Source organism: Diaporthe batatas (genome assembly GCF_019321695.1).
Source record: "Diaporthe batatas strain CRI 302-4 chromosome Unknown Contig00005, whole genome shotgun sequence".
In the NCBI taxonomy this organism is placed as follows: domain Eukaryota; kingdom Fungi; phylum Ascomycota; class Sordariomycetes; order Diaporthales; family Diaporthaceae; genus Diaporthe; species Diaporthe batatas.
Genome location: NW_025408552.1, coordinates 1174080 through 1195563, shown reverse-complemented (window position 1 = coordinate 1195563; position 21484 = coordinate 1174080). Strand labels below are relative to the sequence as shown.

General features: G+C 55.7%; 7 protein-coding genes across 7 annotated transcripts; 4 read left to right on the top strand and 3 right to left on the bottom strand.

The window, feature by feature from the left end:
- The first annotated feature begins 2697 nt into the window (after positions 1 to 2697).
- On the top strand, positions 2698 to 4559 carry KVR01_005254 (uncharacterized protein). The gene is made up of 2 exons (XM_044787473.1): positions 2698 to 3326; positions 3419 to 4559. The coding sequence occupies exons 1-2, from the start codon at positions 2901 to 2903 to the stop codon at positions 3962 to 3964; spliced, it is 972 nt and encodes a 323-aa protein (XP_044645699.1). The 5' UTR covers positions 2698 to 2900; the 3' UTR covers positions 3965 to 4559.
- Positions 4560 to 6816: 2257 nt separating this feature from the next.
- On the top strand, positions 6817 to 7432 carry KVR01_005307 (uncharacterized protein; the record flags this gene model as incomplete). Its single annotated transcript, XM_044791795.1, has 2 exons — positions 6817 to 7017; positions 7103 to 7432. The coding sequence occupies 2 exons, from the start codon at positions 6817 to 6819 to the stop codon at positions 7430 to 7432; spliced, it is 531 nt and encodes a 176-aa protein (XP_044645752.1).
- A 2401-nt stretch (positions 7433 to 9833) lies between these two features.
- On the top strand, positions 9834 to 10543 carry KVR01_005530 (uncharacterized protein; the record flags this gene model as incomplete). Its single annotated transcript, XM_044788132.1, has 3 exons — positions 9834 to 9981; positions 10054 to 10221; positions 10302 to 10543. 3 exons carry the CDS (start codon positions 9834 to 9836, stop codon positions 10541 to 10543), a joined length of 558 nt encoding a protein of 185 aa, XP_044645975.1.
- A 1716-nt stretch (positions 10544 to 12259) lies between these two features.
- On the top strand, positions 12260 to 13036 carry KVR01_005616 (uncharacterized protein; the record flags this gene model as incomplete). The annotated part of the gene is made up of 1 exon (XM_044781707.1): positions 12260 to 13036. One exon carries the CDS (start codon positions 12260 to 12262, stop codon positions 13034 to 13036), a length of 777 nt encoding a protein of 258 aa, XP_044646061.1.
- A 453-nt stretch (positions 13037 to 13489) lies between these two features.
- Positions 13490 to 13780, bottom strand: KVR01_005635 (uncharacterized protein; the record flags this gene model as incomplete). Its single annotated transcript, XM_044786970.1, has 1 exon — positions 13490 to 13780. One exon carries the CDS (start codon positions 13778 to 13780, stop codon positions 13490 to 13492), a length of 291 nt encoding a protein of 96 aa, XP_044646080.1.
- Positions 13781 to 14156: 376 nt separating this feature from the next.
- KVR01_004987 (uncharacterized protein) lies at positions 14157 to 14969 on the bottom strand (the record flags this gene model as incomplete). Its single annotated transcript, XM_044793729.1, has 1 exon — positions 14157 to 14969. The coding sequence occupies one exon, from the start codon at positions 14967 to 14969 to the stop codon at positions 14157 to 14159; it is 813 nt and encodes a 270-aa protein (XP_044645432.1).
- A 638-nt stretch (positions 14970 to 15607) lies between these two features.
- Positions 15608 to 17138, bottom strand: KVR01_005158 (uncharacterized protein). The gene is made up of 4 exons (XM_044784087.1): positions 16880 to 17138; positions 16662 to 16771; positions 16204 to 16549; positions 15608 to 16127 (listed from the first exon to the last, which is right to left on the bottom strand). The coding sequence occupies exons 1-4, from the start codon at positions 16893 to 16895 to the stop codon at positions 15817 to 15819; spliced, it is 783 nt and encodes a 260-aa protein (XP_044645603.1). The 5' UTR covers positions 16896 to 17138; the 3' UTR covers positions 15608 to 15816.
- Positions 17139 to 21484: the final 4346 nt, after the last annotated feature.

Sequence of the window (21484 nt, the reverse complement as noted above, 5' to 3'; positions counted from 1 at the left end):
CGCCTTGCACAGATCGCACAGGTCGACTCCGGACGTTGTTCTGTAAGGACAGCCTAGGGCGTGATGATCACACCACTTGTCGCTCATTGTGTCGCGGCCGGTGGTCTCTGGGTGAACTGTCTTCAGCGGCAGACTTGAGGCTAGTTGATTAATGATCAGTTACGACATACGGTACTTGTGTGCACGGCGGGCCAACGGTCTACTGACTGGTATGAGGGAGGAGAGATCGTCGAACGACAGAATCCAGGCGATACTACCCTTGTCGAAGTAACGAAGCCTCTTGGGGGGGGGGGGGGAAGGTTGCGGTCTATCGAAGGCACGAGGCTGCTCGACCCGGGAAATGTTCTCACATATAATCAGGGATTGCGACCCCTGTCGTCGACTGAGCTTGGGCCCTTCATCCCATCCAACATTCTGTACCTGGCAGTGTGGGTGTCACTGATGGCGCAGGTGACCAGTGCCAGGACGGCAAATTTGCACCTTCTGCAGACCACGGTACGACCTGGGACAGCCTGAAACGCACGCATCCGCGGCTCTTTGCCCCAATAACTCGGTACGCGGGCCCATCTCGAGGGGCGCGGGCAGCCCGTGGCACGGGCTGGCAAGGCGACAAGCTACGCGCTGCCCTGCGAGGGGAAAAGGGCAGCCGGGCGGGCAGCTCTGTTTGCCTGGCAGGAACTTGGCACGGCAGAGATGTATAGGCGGGACCCGGACGACTCCATGTCTATTCTCGGCAGCATGGCCAGATGCTCGGGAGTCACAGCTGCTGACGACGCGTAGTAGCTGACACCATACATCCAAGACACTGGCTGTGGGCTGAAGAAGTTGAGCGAGGCGATCCATGCTCGGGAAATCCTGCCTGTGCTCAACGCGCATACAACTAGCACGGCAGGCCAACCAACTATCGCTGGGTGGCACCGGATGCTCTTTTTTTTTTCTCTCTTTTTTTTTGCTTTTGCCCCCAGGACGCAGTGGTGCGCGCAATGTCGGGGTTCTCGACATTCCCTCTTTTGGACGGACCAGCATTGCCGATCGGCGGGCGGGTCCAATGGTCCTACGCTCGTCAAAAAAGTTCAATACGGGCTGTCCGGTATGGCACTTGTACGCAACGAGGGCTTTTAACCAGATCCTACGGTCGCATCGAGATGAATAGCGGTGAACCTTGTGCCCACTAAGGTTTGGAGATAGAGGGCGAATGCCCGATTTGGCGGGCCCGTTTCGCCGTCTGCATATCTGTGATATTGTTGTGCAGGAGGCAGGGAAGGGAGGCAGGTACTTTGGAGAATATGGTGGCCATGATGGTGTGAGAGCCCCATAAGGTGAGTTGACCGGTGAGTCTCGGTGCCTGGGAGCCTGGGACCGTCGGAGCAGGCGGGCAATGCCAACCGACGCGTGCAAAGCGGCGGCATGTCCATCTTGCTGTGCCGCAGCGCAACGGCCGTAGCATGGACGCTTGAGCGCCGAGCCGAAACAGGACTTTGGCTCGAGGATCGCCGGGTCGTCCCATTCCACCGTCCCCCAATCTGTGCTGAGAGATAGGGCGAAATATACATGGTATATAGTACACAGTTCACCCAAAGCTCTCGGGCCGTCCCTCTGCGCCACTAGCTCGAGCCACTCACCATGCCCCGGGCGGTCCAGCAGGCAGAGCGATGGCACCTTGTCGTACTCGGGCCAATCCCTGGCATGGCGGGTCCAGCGCAGGACCGGGGCGGGCGTTTCGCAGAGACAGAACTCGGGGAACACGAGCTGTCAGCACTCGGGTCTCGAGGGGCGGAGGAGAGCGACAGCGGCGTCATGTTTCAAAGAAAGAGAGGGAGGAGGGAGGAGGAGTGGTTGTGTGTCTCTGCTGTGCTCCCGGTTCCACGGTACAGGTAAACCAAACCCACTGTGGTGGAGCCGAATTTGCTGCGGAGTAAGCCTGGACGCGAGGGAGGGACGTTGTGGATGTGGCTCGTACAACCACGATGCACAAAGCACGTGGACAATTAATGACGTGCAGGCGGATGTTTGAGAGGAATTGTCCTTTTGCTGCCGCTCCTTGGGTGAGGCTAGCGTGGCCCGTCAGCGCGGCCAGGTCTGGGGCGAGCACTTGAGGGCGAGTGCGAGGGCGGCGACCTGGCAGCGACCTGGCAGCGACCTGGCAGCGACCTGGTTACACTGCGGGTGCGACTGGCGTCGATAGACTGCCGATAGCGACCTCTGATGGATGGCGGGCCGTTTCAACGCCGAAGCATGTGTTACCTGGCATCACCGCCTCTCCCTTCCTCGGTTGAGGCGGAGAAACGAAAACACAGCGAGACTGGGGACTGGGGACTGACTCGAATAAAAGAGTGCCGGTGTTACGCAGTCAGGCAGTACAACAGAATGCCAGTGCTGTGGCAGTCGAGATGCATCACGTAAAAAGAGCAACGACCCTGCGACCTCGGGTTGGGCGGGTGGGCGAGCCTGGCAGCCTGGACCTGCAGGACATCGGAAATAACGAAGGAGCGTCCCTGTTGTAGCCAAAGTACCTTGGTATAAACAGGCGAGAGGAAGACCCTTGGAGCTTGGAGGGCTGGAGGGCTGACCTGCATGCAGCACGGTGGATGCAGTGACGGAATTGGAACCCCCCGCCGCCGCCGTCCCGGGTCAGGGTCCTGTCCACCCAGTCAGTGCTCCGCAGCGAGCTGCTGACATCACCTGGGACACTGACGACTCAATCCTTCAGGTCCCAACCTATGGCTATGGCTCTTCTGTCAGCTCAGCAGACGTCAGGCGGGAGGCGGAGTCGGAGGCCTTGCACCAGGCCGAACTGCGGCCCGCACTAAACGATCCCAACCTCCCAGCCTACACTTACGCAAGTCCGTTTGCTCTGCAGCTGAAAGGTGAATGAACCTTGCCTCCCGAGGGGCCCTTGGATGGGCCTGCCTTGGAGGGGGGGGGCGGCGCAACTCGCCATTCATCACTCATCATGCCGCAATCTCGGCTGCTTCCAGTCGGCCGCCCGTGTGACTGACGTGACTGACGTGTCGGCCTGTCGGCCTGTCGGTCTATCGGTCCTGCTTCTTATTATTATAATCACCCCGATCGGCCCATCAACCTCGCCAAACCCGCAGCCCCTCGGTCCCTACAACCCCCTGCCTACACTTTCGCATTTCCCCTTGGCATCTAATCGCAGTCCTATACGTATCCATCAACGTTTATCAATCTCTTTTGGACAACAGGAATACCAACAGAACATCATGTCTGCTAACGATTACTACGGCGGCAACGGCGGCCACCACCAACAGAACCAGTATGGTGGCCAGGGCTACGGACAGCAGGGCCACCACCCTCAGCAGCAGGTATGCGATATCCAACTCCTCCCAACTGTCCCACGTGCACCCGCCGCCAGGACATTCATTGCACAGCACGGCTGACACTGCCGGACCCCCAGGGCTACGGTTCTTCCCCCTACAACCAGGGCGCATACAACCCACCACCCCAGCAGCAGTACAACCAGTACGCAAGCCCCCAGCAACAGCAGCACCAGGGCTACGGCGGCGGCCAGCAGTACCCTCCTCCCCAACAACAGTACGCGCCCCAGCACGGCCACCAGCAGCAGTCGCAGTATGGCCACCCACAACAGTCTCAGTACGGCCACCAACCCCAGGGCGGCGACTCATCCTACGGCCACCAACAACAATACGGAGGACACCAAGGGCAGCCAGGACAGCCAGGACAGCCAGGACAGGATGAGCGCGGCCTGATGGGCACGGTGCTCGGCGCCGGCGCGGCCGGCTACGCTGCGCACTCGGCCGGCGGTGGCGGGCTCGCATCCGTCGGCGCCGCCCTTATTGGTGCGATTGGTGGGAATGCGCTCGAGAACAAGTTTGATAAGAAGAAGAAGGACAAGAAGGAAAAGAAGCATAAGAAGGACAAGTACGGCTACCAAAAGCGCAGGGGCAGTCACGGCTCTTCGTCGAGCAGCGACTCCGACTAGGCTTTTGATGGTGGTGCCGGGGTATTGGGGGGCGGGGGCGGTCTACGCCATTCTGAGACATCGTTGTGTCGGTTTGGGGTGGCTTCTGGTCTGCCGCCTGTAGACTCGAGATTCCAGTAGGGCTTGTGAATCCAATAAGTCTGCAATGGATTTGCAGTTGCGCTGAGTGATGGCAGCCAGCTGTCACGGGAGGGTCAAGGCACATTGCCTGTCTCAAGGCTTTTTTCGAAGTACCTGATACCTTGAAATTGACCAGTCTTGACTTTATGAATCGATAGCCTCGTGATTTGCGGCCTGTTCGGTTCACCAAGTTTCTTGCAACCGCGCCGGTGCTTCTCAAGTAAAGCCAGTCTCTTGACGCTCTCGCTCTATAACTTTCTTGAGGCGAATTAAAAGGCCGCTGCGCGCAGTTTGACAGGAACCAGTCTGGAGCCTTGAACGTACCACGACGTTAGAAGCAATGCTTTCATAGGCAGAAACGACTCATTTGCGGCGTTCATGGTCATCAGACTTGAAACGAGGATAGGGAGTGAGAGTCGACATGAGTAGTCTTGTTCCCAATCCTCATACACGTCATGGTGTATAGGGTTTCTTCACACAGTGGCAAGCACTCGAGGGATTCAGTATTGTCTTCCTCTTTTTTCTCTAGAACGATAAAAAAAAATCAAACCGATAATAGGTTGGGAAAAACAAAAACAGCGGTATTATATGTTCAGTCGACATAATCATTCCTCGTCGCCGTCACAACTCCAATAGTGGAGAATCGCTGTATCATTAGAGCCATGGTCTTCTGCGTTTAATCCAGCTCTCGTGCGGATCGTGCTCATGGCAAAGCGGCGGAGGAACGAAACAAAAGGGGGAAAAGGTTATGTATTTCCACGCTTGATTCCTTTCAATCAATGATTTGTCCGAAGCGACAAGATCAACGGGCCTGAGGACTAGAAGAAGAATAATGAGGACACAAAGCCTAGAGGAAGCTGAGGATTATGGCGGTAAGAGGCAGCCACGAGCACTAAAAACTAATCCATTTGTATATGATCGCTTATTCCCACCTGAAGGTTTCGATACCGACGCGATCTGAATGTTTCTACCAAGAGCACCTGGGCATGCTAGATGCATCTACAAAGATACTTGATTTGACAAATGATTTTTGCTAGGTACATGAGCAATATTAACACCACCCACCAGCTAATTATTCTCTATTTATGCGCCATGAACGTTTCTAGAACATGAATAATCGCAGCCTCTCGAAGCAAGCTTCTTGATTCAGCACGAAATCAGTGCAACACAAGCTCAGTACCTACTTAAGTACCTAGGCACCCGGGTACTTGGGTAGTTCTCTAGCTGCGCACTCCCCAGTTTCTAAAGTTAAGTACTCCAGTGCAACATCCCAACGTCACAGATGCTCTCTGCTGCCGGATGAAAATCGTACCAAAACGTGGTGTGATTCCGAGAACTCAATCTCTCGTTGCACATGGCAACCTTGAATTGAGAGACAAGTTTCCTCGATGTTTACATTGCAAAGTATCACACCTGATGTGGCTTGCGTGCCGTCCAGCCCCTTGGAACCGAATCAGGAGTGTTGTCCGACCCCAAGCAGGATTTCCCCAATACCGACGGCACACGAAACTCTGTTGAGCCCCTCGTGCCCCTCACGACAACGTCAACAACCCTGGAGCCACTCTCGCAGCGTGTGATCGCCGCACAGCCATATCCCGCTGGGAGAACACGGATTGCACCAACGAGAAGTGATTCTGTTATGTAAAAGGTATGCCCCTCTTTTTGGGCGAGCCGTCGTGAGGCGCAGGCCGCGGATCGCAGCCGCCATGCTGCCCCACGGGGTGCTATCATGAGCTTTTCGTTGACGAAAAAGAGGTCCGTTGCCGAGGGACACTGGCGCTCGGAGGTTGCTCCTCCTGCCGAGAAAAGACCATCCGGAAGTCAGAGCTAGCATCTGTGCCTTTCACAAAGCCAAGTCTGAAGCTGGGCTCTGCCGGCAGTCGTAGGCACTTGGATGTGATGACGATGCCTGACAGAGCTTGAGTTTGATAAAATTCTCAAAGCCTTTTTGCATTTCTCGCATAATGAAGAAGATCATTGCACCAGTTCGAGCTTAACTCTTATGCTCCAGAAGACCGGCCAGCGCGGGCACCACATGTTCGCCTCCCATCTTGGCACAGCCATGATGGCTCGCATCCCACAATGTCTTTGCTATTAGTCCCAGGGGTTCGTCCCAAATAATTGGATGAGCGTTTTGAGACAGCCCACCACCGGTCAGTACCGCCGACATCTCGGGCCAACTGCCACAATGGCCATCAAGCTGACCGGTCCTCCCAGGTTGACCCAAGCCTTCCCCGCATTCTGCGGATGGAGGGACCCATGACCTATAGCGAGGGCATGTTTTACCTAGTCTAGGCTCGCCCGACGACAGCCAGTTGTGGCCAATGGTCCGGCCCATTCGCAGGTGTTGGACCTGACCTCCGGCCGAGTGAAGCAAGTGTCGACCGTCTCAGCACACTCGCGAAGACCTCCGACTACGACCTTGGGTCGCATTCACAAGGGCAAAAGACCGGGCCAAGCAATTACGGAAGCATCACAAGTCATTGCGAGGCAACGCAGGCCGAGGATGTCTCCAGGGAGGCTGGATATGCGCCGTCATGATACTAATAATACAGTCCGAACCCAGCTGCGTACGGACTGCATGTGAGAATATTTATATGAGTCCCAGACCTCCACCCATTGTGATCTGTTCCAAATATTCGAACTGTCTCTGCATCTCGTAAAAAGTATCAAGCATTATTATAACCAAAACACACGGCCCTCATTCAACTTCCTGCCAGACAACTGCCAAAATGGTCAACTTCGCCTCCGTCCTCGTCTTCGCCACGGCCATCACGGCCCTTCCTTCCCTGATCCGCCGTGATCCCGCCGAGACTCTTGCCAACCTCCAGAGCATTGACACCTCAACCCGGGCTCTGACCACCACCGTCACCAACTGGGACGGCTCGCTCCTCGGTGCCTTGGGCATCCAGTCTGATGCCAACGCCGTCGGCGTAAGTCACTCTCCTCCCCGCCTCGGGCATACAAACCCAGGGCAACTCTCGAGAGACATCACCAATGCTGACTAGGTCCCTGCAGACCCAGATTGACAACGCCAACACCGCTGCCGCAGACGAGGCCCAGGCCTCGAGCGCGGACTCGCAGAACATCATCGGCTACGTCACGGGCACCCTCACCCCAGACATCCAGGCCTCCCTGACCGCCCTGACCAACCGCAAGGCCGACTTCCAGGCCCTGGGCATAACCTCCATCGTCCTGTCCACTCTCCAGAGCCTGCAGTCCAAGTCCGCCACCCTCGGAAACACGCTTGTTAACATCGCCTCCGCGGATCAGAAGGCCAACGCGCAGGCTGCAGCTGACGCGATCAATGCTGCATTCTCTGCTGCTGTGGCGGCCTTCTCTTCTTGATTGTTACCATAGCGTCACCGTGTGATGCGTGTGCCCTGTGCTGGCTTGCTGTCCTCTTGCCAGGGCAGAAGCTATTCTGTTCAAAATGACATATATTTGTTTTGTTGTTCTCAAGATAAAATACGTACATGTATAGCAAATAACTAGTAGGCCAGGCAACATGTGTAGCGAAGACAAGGAGGAATTAAAAAAACACTCATTTCTCTCCGCCACTTTCATGTTTTGATAATGGTAGCAGTGTGTATGTCTGTGGGTTCGAAGATGGGCAACAAACCATTCTCATCCGTTGTCAGAATGGTGTCACCTACCTAGAAGCCCAACGGCTGAAGTGGATGATGCTAGAACTTCGGAGCTTCGGAAGAAGGTCGCGAATGATCTACGAACACCCAAGCTCATTGGACCGGCTGACTGGATACGACAACAAGATAACAGGGCCCTCCCCGTTTTCCCATACACGTACCTAGGTTACTTGGCCTTGTAGCGTACCTGAATTCCAAGGCTGTAAGGTGAGTGGGGAATATCCTTGCAAAAATACAACGTCCATCTCCAAGAGTGTGGCTTTCCAGGGTTGCGAAATAGAAAGCCACTTTTCGGTCCGGCTACGGGCCAGGCTCTACTAAAATGGCACTAGACATCTCATTATGCGTCGAGTCAGGCCAGTCAAATGTATAGGTATTTCCAGAATTCGGCGTCCAGCACGTATCACTGGCACAACCTGGTGAATTTTGCACGGATATAATGAATGACTCGTTAAACTCAAAAGCTGCACTGGCGGACATGTAAGCAGACTTGTGGATCAAAATCGAACGCGACCACAGCAAAGGTAAATAGGCCAACACAAATGAGTACGGGATTAAACAGCTCGAAATGGAGGAAGAAAAATTATGAATCCGCTATGTAACAGTCAAATAACCTTGGAAGGTAGGACGTGGTGTCCGCTTCCATCACAAAGACTTCCTTAAATACTTTACCAACTGCTTGGTCCCCCTCGCTGATAGCCCTTAGCATCAGGTCCGTCCCAAGGATCCCATTCCCGTCATCGCATACATGACATGCAGTCTTTCTTCTTATTACGCTCGGATCTTCATTCGCTATAATAGTTATCATCAATTGGCTAAGTGCGGGCAATGGAACCGTACTCCAGGCACTTGGGCGATAACTGCCACCGTGCCGACTTGGGCTCCCGCCGCCCCCTCTGAGGCTCACGAACGATTCGATTCGAGTCAATTTTGTCAAATTGGCAGTAAAATCCGAGTTCATGTTCATGTAATGTGATTTCGTCAAGACGGTGCCCCTTAGCCTTGTCTGTGTGTCGCAAGGCTGAGGCCACATGCACCTCCCGTATTTTCACCTGCTATCGACACTATATGCTTTTTTTAATGCTGGGTCTTGAGCGTTTACCACCGTATAAAGGCGCCTTGTATTATGTCCTCAGACGTATACGGAATAGAAGTGAATCTAGTCAGGTAACTCTCATAATAACGAATCCAGCTCAAGACCCAGCTTAGAAATATCCCGTCGCAGGGCACCTGGGGCGTGTGGATGACTGTGCTACATGGGCATCTTATTGTTCCTCCCTCCGCTGATTATCATTAAATTAGCAGGTACTCGTGGACGTCTAGCTTCGTACTGGTAGCACTTGAGCGCTGCCGAGGCACAAGCTGCCTCACAGCCACATGAAGTTGAACGCACGCTGGCAGTGGGAAAATGGAGTCTAATTAATGAGGAGGACCAAACATCAATTGCGAAGCATGTTGATTAATATCCAGATGCTACCCTACACCCTTGAACGAGGTTTATGACGACATTTATGTATCGATTTCAAAGCAGACGCACTGGATGCCTAGTCAATTTGCGATTGGGTCGAATTACACGGGTTATCAAGAGAGCCCGATGTTGACAATTCACCCCTACTGCACTCCGCGCCTTGCTGACCAAGGTGTCTTGCGGGCTCTTCCTAGACCTTTTCGTGATCGCCTGCATACCCAGGTGTGTAGGGCGAAGCATTCAAGCTTTCAAGCACGAATTTCGAAGCTGAAAGATCTGCCGCAGGCTTCTGCGCTAGTTCCCCGAGCGTCATCCCGTCTATTGGGTTGCAGTAGCAAGCCGCACCCCATCGGCTGCAGTACACCTCGCGCTTGAGTGGAATCACTGGCGTTGCCCAATCAAGCCTTGGATGCAAATTATGGATCACTCATCAACAAACTTGGAGTTGCCGAGCAATGACAAATTCACAACACAGCTACTAATCGACCAGAACACGACTATACGGACCGGACCACGAGTATATAAAATGGAGAAAATCCTGGAATACTAATTCCAACATCCAAAATAAACACACGCAAGAAACAGATACTTCTCATTTAACAGTCAGGTTTCAAGCTAAATCGTCAGACAAGAAATGTCTTCTTCATACCCGGGTAAGATCGCCGACTGGATCGAGTACAACAAGAGTTTTGTCACAGATGTTTTCCCTTCCCTTCCTCAGCCATGGCATATGGCTGAGCGTCGGCTCCTCGCCAAAGAAACCGGCGAGACGACCCTAGTCCGTAAGTCACCCGCCCGACAACACCTCCCCTGTACTCAAGCTTCGTCTAACGATGTGAAATACCCGCGTTCAGTGACCTGCCTCGATCCTCGTTGTGTCCCGGAGACGTTCTTCGGCCCCGGTTTTGACGGCGGAGTGATCCGCAACGCCGGAGGGCGGGCCACGGATGACGCGATTCGCAGCCTGACCTTGTTGCGCGGGCTCGCTGGGCTCAGGAATGTCGTCGTCATCCACCACACAGGTAGGTGTCCAAATCTGAGGTTCCGAGGTGATGTCCCTCAATATTGGAATGGGATCATCTGCTCACCAGATTGGGTACAGATTGCGGTGTTACGCATGTGACGCCGGAAGAAATCGTCAACACGGTGGCAGCCGAGGGCGACGCGGATGCGAAGCGCGCGGCCGAGGAGATTGACTACAAGCTGTTCTCGTCCGACGAGTTTGAGGACTCCATCATGGAGGATGTCCGCATTTTGAAGAGCGCCAAGTCGCTGGCCGGCCTAAACATTTTGGGTTTCAAGCTCGATACTTTCACTGGGAAGATTGAGCCTGTGGGGATCTGAGAGAGGAATCCTATCCTTGATATGTGTTCGGAAAAAAGACGACAGCTGCACCCTCTTCCCAGGATACGAGGAGCGACAGGCGAAGGGGATTCGTGTGGTGGTTGATTCAGATCTATTGCTAGGACACGATCCTAGGACAAGGCTTCAGGTGGAATGGTGGATAAATTCATCAACAAAGTGGACTGTCTCGCTCTTTTTTTGAGAAAGTTTTCGACCTTGGGAAAATTGGGAATTATTGTACTAGTCAACACTACTGCTTAAGGCCTACTAAGTTGTAATGAAGTGCCCCTGACAATTTCTTTTCCTTTCCGTTTGCCAATCTTGGAGACTTTGGTGACACACGATCAAACATCGGATTCCATACCTAGACAGAGACGAGTTGGCTGCTGACAGATCATAGACATGTAAAATACTGACGAATTGGGCGCAAAAGAGCAGCTTATAGTGTCAAGTATTTCATACAATTCTAGACTGATTTCAAAGCCATCACCGAATCGTTGAATTGATACAGGTTTCTGATTTAACAAACCAATTGTCTCGTAGTAACTTGGATGCAGTGTTGTGGCGACACCTTGAACAGTTGCATCTGAAGACACATTAATTATTATAGGTAAAAAGGGCTCGGGCAACCAGACTGGGCGGCACAGCAGATTCTATTTCCTCACTCAAGTCGTACTGGCAGGACCTTAGCATTCTTGGCAGCTTATTAGAGGAGTGCTTAGAGGAGTGCTGCGCCGCACGATTGAAAGGGAGCACGGCAGCTTGGCATTCCTCCCAAAGTGCTGTGGATCTTGAGAGTAGTACAAAGTGACTCTAGCCAGGAGAATAAGCCGGCCCCCCCAAGACACAAGTATTTTGGGAAATGCGGACTCTCACTCAATGCGCTTACTCACAGATGCATATCTGATTGGCCCACTTCCAAGGTTGTGTATTTGTATTAGTCGTACATATGTAGTCTACTGGGGAAAAGTGGTGCCTGGGACCTGCTCCTGGTTGTGAGGACTTCAGGAGCCAAAACCGGCCGGCCCAATGGCCGCCATTGTGTTTGAAGGAGCCCAGCGCCTCCTCCAGTCATCAACACCTGGGTCTTACGGCCGGGCCAGCCTCAAAACAGGCCCCCAGGGACCGCGGCCGAGGGAGAAGAACGGGTCTGGCTCCGGATCGACACTGCAGGAAAGCCAATCACCTGGCAGCTGGGCAGGCCGGCATCAAACCCAACGGTAGCAAAAGACGGCCTCGTTACAGCTGGCTTAGATGTCGCCTGTCTCACAGATCGCTGCCGGTGTGTTTTTGCCCGTGGGAGTGCTCTTGGCATAGTATCACCTTTTGCCTCGTTTGACTTGGAAATGGCCGGCCGCCTAGTCAACGCCAAAGGAGGCGCCTTACTGCCTTGCGGGTGGCGCATCTGGACCGCGTCGTATCCCACAGGATGCCCTCGTGGTGGAGGCATGTCGCGATGCTCGGGGGCCCTCAGGAATATAAGAATGGCTTCATCAGTCCATCATACCACTTCTCATCCCACTCTCATCATCACAGCATCTCATTCTCTCTTCCCCATTACACTTACTCACTAATCTTTACACGCCTGGCGCGTTGCATACACCGTTCTCTCACCACATTCACTTCCACTCACGAGACTTCTCAGTCCACCACCATCTTTACACCACACCACACCTAGATTCGTCCGGTACGATCATCTATCCACATTCCCTCAAGATGCTGTCCTCGATCCAGATCCTTGCCATCCTGGCCGCCTGCGCCAACGCCCACATTGTCATCACCACCCCTCAGCCTTTCGAGGGTTCCATCAACTCGCCCATCGGCGCGGACAATGCCTTCCCCTGCCAGGGCAAGACCAGTGGTCCTCTCAACACCATGGAGCTGGGCTCGACTCAAGACCTCGCCTTCATGGGCTCCACCGTCCACGCCGGCGGCTCCTGCCAGATCTCCCTGACCTACGACTCCCCCCCTACCGCCAGCTCCGCCTGGAAGGTCATCACCTCCTTCGAGGGTGGCTGCCCCGCCCGCGGCCAGACCGGCAACCTCACCCCTGAGAGCGCCACCCTCCCGGTGCCCGACAAGTTCAACTACACCGTCCCGGCCGACATCCCCTCCGGCAAGGCCACCCTCGCCTGGACCTGGCTGAACAAGTCTGGCGGTGTCCGCGAGTTCTACATGAACTGCGCCGATGTCGAGCTCACCGGCACCGGCGGCGATGCTTCCGCCTTCGAGTCCCTCCCTGACATGGCCGTCGCCAACGTCCCCGCGGTGAACAGCTGCAGCAGCACCGAGAACACCGACGTCACCTACGAGAACCCCGGCGACGCCGTCTTCCGTGAGCAGTCCGACGCCTTCGCTCCCCTCGTCGGCTCCAACTGTGTCGCCGGTGGCTCCTCCGGCACTGCTCCCGCCGCGGGTGGCGCCGCCTCCAGCGCCGCTGCTGCTCCCGCCGTCCGCCGGGGCTCCAACGGCAGGGTCGCCCGCACCTTTTAAGACAAGCCGCTGTGCTTCTGAGTCAGAGGGCCGCTTGTCAGCAATCCTGTGAATTTTTGATACTGTGACCTGTCCCAGATGAGAGAACCTAGGGCATCTCAATGTACCAGAGGCATAGGAGACAAGATATACCAAGCGGCTGCTCTAATATCTGCTGGAAATTAGCTACGATAACAAATAGACGCGCAGGTAACTGCATCAGGATGATATTAATACAACAAGAGAGTCTGCCAAAACCTGATTGCCTTTCTGTGACCAAGTCCAAAATACCCTCTGATTTGTTCCATTTGTGACATCAAATGAGTGAGTAGTGTGGAATGAGGTGTGAAGGTCGCTTGAATGGGTCCTCATTTTCCACATGTCGTTGGTCATCAAGCTGAACGGACCATCGACTGCCAAGCCTCCCCAGACTCCCCAGGATAGGTGAGGTAGAGGCCCGACGGATAGTCCTCCTCATGGCCCTCCCTCGCCGGCGTCCTCCCTCCCGCGCGCCATGTAGAGCTTCTGTGCTCTCTCGCTCATCCCTTTCATCTTCTGGCCCTCGAGGCGCTCCAGCGAGTCCTCGATCAGCCCGATGTGGCCGCGCAGCGTCCCCTCGAGCCCGTCCATGCGCGCCTCGTTTTCCGCGTGCTCCTCGAGCTCCTTGGCGTGTAGGGACCTGAGGTAGAGCGTTGCAGCCCCGAGGGCGGACAGGTTGGCGAGGCCGAGGAGGCTGGTTAGGGCTGGGGAGCGGAGGATAGACATGGTGGCACTGTTGAAGGATAGATAGCCTTTACTCCTTGACTCGTTCCCTTTTCTTTGAGTATATGCAGTGGGTATATTGTATTTTGGGATATGTTGGTTGCAGAAAACATCCGTGCCTCCCGCCTTTTTCTGTTGTCTTACTACAAAGCAATCTACAGTTGAACAGGCCTTGGGCTCAGTTGCTGTAACGTCCTCTCGGAGCTGACGTCGGGCAAAGGCAGACTAGGTTGTTTAGCGCGCCCAGACCCCCGGTGCAGCAGTGATGATGAGGTTGTGAGGTCAACGACCTCAGATGGTGCCAGTCCCTGGGTTGGCTCTGATCCTAGCCAAAACAGACAGCCAGGGAGCGGGCTCTGGGCGGATCCCACGCAGTAGCTCAAGAATCCCTGTCGTAACGCTTCACCGTCAACCCCCTCGAGAGCTCTATGCCCTTGCTGCGCTCGTCGAGCTTCTTGACCACGGCGCCGAGGACGACCTTGACCAGATCGTCGGTGGACAGGGACCCCGGCTTGCCCGTCCACGTGGTGGTGTCGACGATGTCCCTGGTGTGGGCCTCCTTGTGGAGCTGGTCGTCGAGGTACTCAAAGGTCTGGGCGACCTCGAGGGTGGGCTTGCCGATCTGGAAGAACTGGACGCCGACCTGGTGCTCGGGGACGCCCATCTCGTCGAGGCTCTTGGCGCTCTTGACCAGCGGGGCCTTGATGTCGTCGTCAAAGGCGCCGGCGGTGATGACGATCAGGTTCAGGGCGGCGCCCTCCTCGTCCTGCTTGAGCATGCCGTGGTACCAGTGGAACAGCTTGCTGAGGCGCGCGCCCATGTTGCACTTGCCGTGCGGCTTGACGCGGTCGAAGACGCCGGCGACCGTGTCGGCCGTGTTGCCGCCGATGCGCCGGTAGCCCGACTTGCGGAACGACATGTTGGCCAGCAGGCCCTTGGGCCGGTGGTTGAGGAAGAACAGGTCTATGCCGTCCGGGTCGTACTTGGCGCAGATGGGCGCGATGCGCTCCAGCAGGGCCTTGACGTCGCCCCAGTAGGGGCCCATGGCCGCCGAGTCGTCCACCAGGAAGATGGTGTCGAAGCACCGCAGGAACGACAGCGTCTCCCCCAGGTCGCCGATGTCGATGCCCGACCCGGCCTCGGTGTCGGGGGCCACCGGGGCCACGGGCCAGGAATCAGATCGCTCCACCATTGTTCAGCTGTGTGTGGGCGAGGGCGATATTACGCAAGTCCCACAGGCGTTGGAGGTGTGGAGGTGGTTTTTTTTTTGTGGCCGGCGATCGAGATCGCTAGGGAGTGGAAGGGCTGGATATCAGACGTGAAGTCCCGGTTCTGAACACAGGTCACAGGTCACCGGGTGCGGCAGGCGTGGCTTTAGTTTAGGTTTTGTCGACGACAGCGGTGAGCGCGGTGGATCTGCGTGCTGCGTGCTGCAGCTTGAAGATCGGCTCTCCCAGGCGCTAAACACGCCCATTCGGATGGCCCGGCTTCAAGGTTGGCGACATGCATTGTAAATTTGGTATAACTGTCAATTCGTGACTGTTATTTACGCTCTCGATGCCTCATTTGCAATGCCATTGTGGGGGGTTTAGGCCAATTGGCACGCGGCATCTAAACATCGTGTCCACTTTAAGCACCTGGGCAGATATACAGCTACGCCGAGCCCCTGAATAAGGCACCCTCCCTCGGCACCCTGGCCTGCCAATCTGCTGCCGACCCCTGCAGCTGGGGCGCAGGCTGCGGGTTCCTGGCCGCCCGAGAAATATATGGAGCAATATGTCGCCAGCTATGCGCACATGTGATTTTACTACACGAGACTGACGAGCACGCTCATTCTTGTGTGTATAGTATCAGACTGCCGGTATGTGTGTGCTCCCCCCCGTGTTGCATGGCCTCACTCCAGAACTCCTCTATGTTTACTCAAGTACCCACCAGATGCTGCTGCTGCTTTCCGATGCCATTAGTTACTAAGGAGAAAAACGTGCCCGAGCCAGCCCCAGCCAGCCACTGCAGCCCCCCACCCCCCAACCGATATAGCCCTAATTAGTGAAGCTCGTCATCCTGCTCATCCGCCCTAGGAAGCGCCGTATCCTGTACTGCTTGGGCGGCTTCATAGGAGTTCGGAATGATGCTGTGGACGAGGTCGATGGTCTCTCTGCCGCCTTGATGATGTGTCCGATACCGGTGATGGCCTCGTCCACGCCGTGCTCGCCGCTCTTGGACGTGTCAACCTCGAAGTACGCACACTTCCACTCCTGGGCCACCGCCCGCCCTTTCTCTCTCAGTGCCTTTAACTCTGCCTCGGCGTTCTCATTGAAAGCTGTTGGTGAGAAGTCGCCCTCCTCAAGCTCTGTGTCGTCAAGGATCCAAACAGGTCAGAAGTCGTCTCTCGTTACTCTAAGTGCGGAACTGTCTCTGCCACTCACCCTGTGGAGGAGCCAAGTCCTCGTCCCTGTTCCCTATCAGGAACACGGGCACCGTCATCCCGGGCCTCTCATAGTCGGACATGGTGATGATGTTGTGGTGATTCCTCGCCGCGCCCGCGACCTTGTCACGCAGCTTCTGAGCAGTCTCGAGCGTCTTGGGTGAGTACAGGCTGAAGACGAACGCAAATGCGTCGGCGTACTCGACCTGATACCTCAGCATGGCCGTGTCCGTCTCCGGGCCCAGCTCCAATAGCTCGACGGCCGTGGCCGCGCCCGAGATGTCCATCAGCTTGCGGCAGCGGTCATCATTGTCCGAGGCGCTACTGGGATCATCGTTGAGCGTGAACTAGTGGGCCATGTGTTAACAACGGGATTTTGCGTTCATCGGCCACCGGGTCCCCTTCAAAAGGAAAAAAACGACCGAGGGTAGGATAATATAAAAAGGGGATTAACAAAACCTTCTGCAAAATCTTGCTCCTCCCAGCATACTCATCGTCGTCGGCGCAGATCACGATGCTGTATTCGCCTGGCTCCGCGAATGTTGGAAGGTCAAGATACGTCTTGGATGCTGCGTGACGGCCATTGTCAGGGTTGCGCTCGCGTGTGTGGTGCCCGGTGCAGATCTCCCAAAGGGCTTGCCGCCGTTGAGAGGAGTTGCGGGTGGACTTTCACTCACCTTGAGACAGTCTCATTGTGAGCAGCACACTAAAAAGGTATATAGCACGAGCCCACCAACTGCACAGCGGTGGTCCAGACGACCTTTTGACCGCTTGTCGCCCCCCCGACGAAAGAATGCAAGCTCGAGGCCACAATTCTCACGGCTTCCATTGGCCGTGACACGCGGCTCCTGCACGGTGGGGAGTCTCCACAAAATGCCCTCAGGGGGGTCCATCTGCATCGCCCTGAAAGTTAAAATCAGGGGCAGAGGGGCAAGGGTTAGGGGACTGTCAAGATTTCAGGGGCTCCATATTGTAGAATTGGGCCTGCCTGTCAGCCGGCGTATTGTTTATCGAGGAGGAATTCGCCGTGGCGCTGTGTATCTGACACACATGGCAAGGGTGCTCTGATATTAGGGTCTCACAACATTGCTACCAAGTCCCGGAGCGTCTTTGTCCGTCGTGATAACCCGTCGATAAGCCAAAGCGGCTGAAAGAATTTAAGTGTGGCTTATCGATTCATTGTCTACCTTAATTTCATCAGAATCATCAGTAATAAGACGTTTGTGGTGGTGGGTGGCATTTGTGAGTACTTAAGTACCTATGCATCTGACCAGACTAAGCTGTCACGGTGCTGCGTGCATATGTGACCAGAGGAATTACCGCCGAGAGACAGTTACACCCGCATGTCCCGACATCGATCGGTGACCGAACTTGGAGCAGCTCGACACACTCCTGTGCCCACTCTCCCATGGGAAAACAAAGCCCAACATTTCGATGTATAAATCCATGGTTGTGACTGTTTGCGCGGGCCAATTCCGACAGTCGGGCTCGACCGAATACATCCGCTTATCAAACCCGCTGGGTGTAAAAAGTAACCACTGTAAGCTTCATGAGAAACACCCCATTATGAAAATTACTGGCAGAGAAACTGAAGCTTGCGACAGAGATGCACCATCTTCAATATCTCCAAGTCCTTTAGCACGGGGTACCTGTCAGCCTCCAGCTGGTTGAACATGGTCTGCATCACTAATTTCATGGGCTTCGTCACAAAAAACCCGCCATCGGGCCGCGGCTCACTTGGCTGGCAAGTCAGGCCTCTGTAGCACTCGGCCATCTCTCTGGAAAGGGCAGACCGGCGTGCCTTGCCCATAAATCCCCATGAGTCGAGGGTCATCCCACGTGTGGTACTGAGAACAAGCTGCTTGAGACTAGTGCATGTGGCGAGAAACTCCATGAATCCTTCGATGTCCGTCTGGGGGTGAAGCTCCCAGAGGAGGGGGCGGGGCCAAAAGTGCTTATCGCAGCTAAGAGCCAGGCGATGAACCAGTTTGTTCCAGCCCCCTTCGAAGTGAAGCTCTACTCCTGCGAGGATCTCTTGTCCGGTGTAGGGCAAGAGCAGCTCAGAATCCAGATAGATCAAGTCCTCTCGAAAGCTGAGGCGCGGCCCAGCGTCACCGAGGGTGTCAGGGAAGCGCTTGCTAACGACAGCTCGGGACTCGGGGCATGTTGCGAGGAGGATGTTGTTGGGGCAAGACGTCCTTCCAAATCTGGTCGCGCAGTTCAAAGGGGAGGTGTAGGAACCTCGGGAAATGACCATCTTCGCGGTCCATCCTGGAAACGGTGCGGACTGCCCTGGTGGTTCTGAGTGCCAGTGTGCGCCGGTGACGACCTGGAACAAACGTCAGAGCGAAGTCGATTCAAAGTTTGTGGGAAGTTTCCGTGCGGTGTCGTGTATGCTCGTTGTGACGTGACTTAGCTGTAGCTGGTATGAAGGATGCCAGGAGAGATCTGGAACAAGGCGCGAAGCGAGAAAGTTGGAACTCGGCGAGACGAAAGCTGCCGAGTTCCACACGTGTCCCCATAGCTGCCCGGGTGTATGCGCAGACTAGATGCCATCGTCACAAGCTGGTCGCCGGCGCTGCAACACTAGTTGCACGACGGCGAGCCACCAGGGAAGGACAGTGTAGGGAGGCTGAAGCGAAGTCCACCGCCCCATGGTTGAAGAGAGACTGGTGCGATGTAGCTGCCTCTAGCTAAGTACTAAGAAAGCACCTAGGTACTTAGTACATACTGTGGTGGTAAGAGTATCTCAGATTGATCTTGCGGAGAAAACTTGCGCCCCAGAATATCCGCAGGCCGTCCGTCAAGCTCATTACCAAGCGAGGGCCATTTTGGGCCAGCCTAAAATCGCCCTGACGCCTCGAGTCACTCCCTGCGACTTCACAAACGCCGACATCCCGAATGCCGCAGTAGCTTGGCGTGCTGGCAAGACACGGGCAGACGGCTGAGGCTACCCCGCCATCTGCCAATACGTCACAGGGCAACGTTTGGCGGAAGCTGCGCAAGTCTACCACGCAACGGGGTCCGCCAACGGTTCTAGATGGCATTAGATCCCTGGCCACAGTCAAGACGGCTGGACGGTTGGGGTCAGGTCTCGACGTCTGCCGCGTGGAAGTGCGCAGATACGGTAGACGGATTTGAGCACCTGGGCAGGGCACCTAGTACGGAGCCCCACCTCGGCGCGAACGGTGGTCATAGACCCGTGAGCATTCCGACATCGTATCTTGGCCTGGCACACTACTAATAAAGCAAAAGCCAGGACTACTCCTCTCTGAAACCTTTACTCCCGCCCTTCTCCATTTCACCCTTTACACCTCCACCAGTTCACCACAGCTCACCACACATCAAGATGCCCGCCGACACCGTTGGAAAGGTGAGCGCGACCACTCGCTGCCTGCGACGAGACCGCAGCGCTGCTGGGGCAAATGCCTGCTGAGATTGAACCACATGCTAACAATTGACCTCTAGACCATCACCTGCAAGGTCGGTAGAAGTCGCACGAGGCGGGGCGAGAGTCTTAGGTTCCGTACTGACAGCCCCCGCAGGCCGCCGTCGCCTGGGAAGCCGGCAAGGACCTCTCGATCGAAGACATCGAAGTCCTGCCCCCAAGAGCACACGAAGTCCGCATTGAGATCTACTACACCGGTGTGTGCCACACAGATGCCTACACTCTGTCCGGCAAGGACCCAGAGGGTGCCTTCCCCATTGTCCTGGGGCACGAGGGTGCTGGTATCGTCGAGTCTGTTGGTGAGGGCGTCACCAACGTGAAGCCTGGTGACCACGTCGTCGCGCTCTAGTAAGAAAACCCCCTTCGTGCGCTCGCTCCTCTGCTCTGCTGTGTTTTCCTCATCGTATCATAATCTCCCGCCTCGACCCCGCTGGAGCCCCGGTCGACAGCTGGCGCCCGAGCTCCTTGGCTCGTTTGGAGCCGGAAAGTGGGGATGCGGTCCTCTGCCGGGCAGCTCGGGCACTCTCGGCGTCCCACTTCGGCTTGGCAGGGCCTGCACCACACATGCCTGATATCGGGATCTCTAGGGCTAACGCAGTCGCCAAAACAGCACACCCGAGTGCAAGGAGTGCAAGTTCTGCAAGAGCGGCAAGACCAACCTGTGCGGCAAGATCCGGGCGACCCAGGGCAAGGGTGTCATGCCCGATGGCACCTCCCGGTTCAGGGCCAAGGGCAAGGACCTGCTGCACTTCATGGGCACGTCGACCTTCTCCCAATACACCGTCGTGGCCGACATCTCGGTCGTCGCCATCACCCAGGAAAACGCCCCTATGGACCGCACGTGTCTGCTGGGCTGCGGTATCACCACCGGTTACGGAGCCGCCACAATTACTGCCGGCAAGGGCGGTGTCGAGAAGGGTTCCACCGTCGCCATCTTCGGCGCCGGCTGTGTCGGTCTGTCTGTCATCCAGGGTGCGGCCAAGAACCAGGCCTCAAAGATCATCGTTGTGGACGTCAATGATGCCAAGGAGGAGTGGGCAAAGAAGTTCGGCGCCACCGACTTTGTCAACCCCACCAAGCTGAACGGCCAGTCCATCCAGGACAAGCTGATCGAGCTGACGGATGGTGGCTGTGACTACACCTTTGACTGTACCGGTAATGTCGGTGTTATGCGTGCTGCCCTCGAGGCCTGCCACAAGGGCTGGGGCGAGAGCATCATCATTGGTGTCGCCGCCGCTGGCCAGGAGATCTCCACACGGCCGTTCCAGCTGGTCACCGGCCGTGTCTGGAAGGGTTGTGCCTTTGGCGGAGTCAAGGGCCGCAGCCAGCTGCCCGGTCTCGTCCAGGACTACCTCGACGGCAACCTGAAGGTCGACGAGTTCATCACCCACCGCCAGCCCCTGGACAAGATCAACCAGGTAAGTACCAAGGCACCCAGGACTGTGTGACTTTCGCATTAGTGACACAATACTAATCATCTTCATGCACAGGCTTTCAACGACATGAAGGCGGGTGACTGCATCCGTTGCGTCGTCACCATGAGGGAGTAAGCGGAGGTGTTTTGAATAGAAAACGTTTAGCATAGTCAAAAGTCTGGTATATGGGAGCGAGAGAGTTTGGGGTGTGGCGGGTGGCGGGTGGGGCGTTGTGGTGTAGTATACGGGTGCGTGGTGTGAAATGAGACTGTCGCACCGATCGATCAAAAGAAACCAGAAGAGTTTCGTTGAAGGCATTGCCAAGTGCAGCCGTGACACTCGAGGGCAGGGACGTGTCTTTGGGCTTCTGCAACCACCAATCTCCTGAATAGCCTAGACAAAATTGAAAATGGTATTCA

Excerpts from the sequence above, each read along its gene's own strand:
- KVR01_005254 (XM_044787473.1), top strand. The coding sequence starts at position 2,901 with ATGGGCCTGCCTTGGAGGGGGGGGGCGGCGCAACTCGCCATTCATCAC. Across the intron at positions 3,327-3,418 it reads GCCACCACCCTCAGCAGCAG|GGCTACGGTTCTTCCCCCTA; the intron begins GTATGCGATATC and ends CCGGACCCCCAG.
- KVR01_005158 (XM_044784087.1), bottom strand. Across the intron at positions 16,550-16,661 it reads GGAGCAAGATTTTGCAGAAG|TTCACGCTCAACGATGATCC; the intron begins GTTTTGTTAATC and ends ATGGCCCACTAG. Across the intron at positions 16,128-16,203 it reads GGACTTGGCTCCTCCACAGG|AGCTTGAGGAGGGCGACTTC; the intron begins GTGAGTGGCAGA and ends TTGACGACACAG.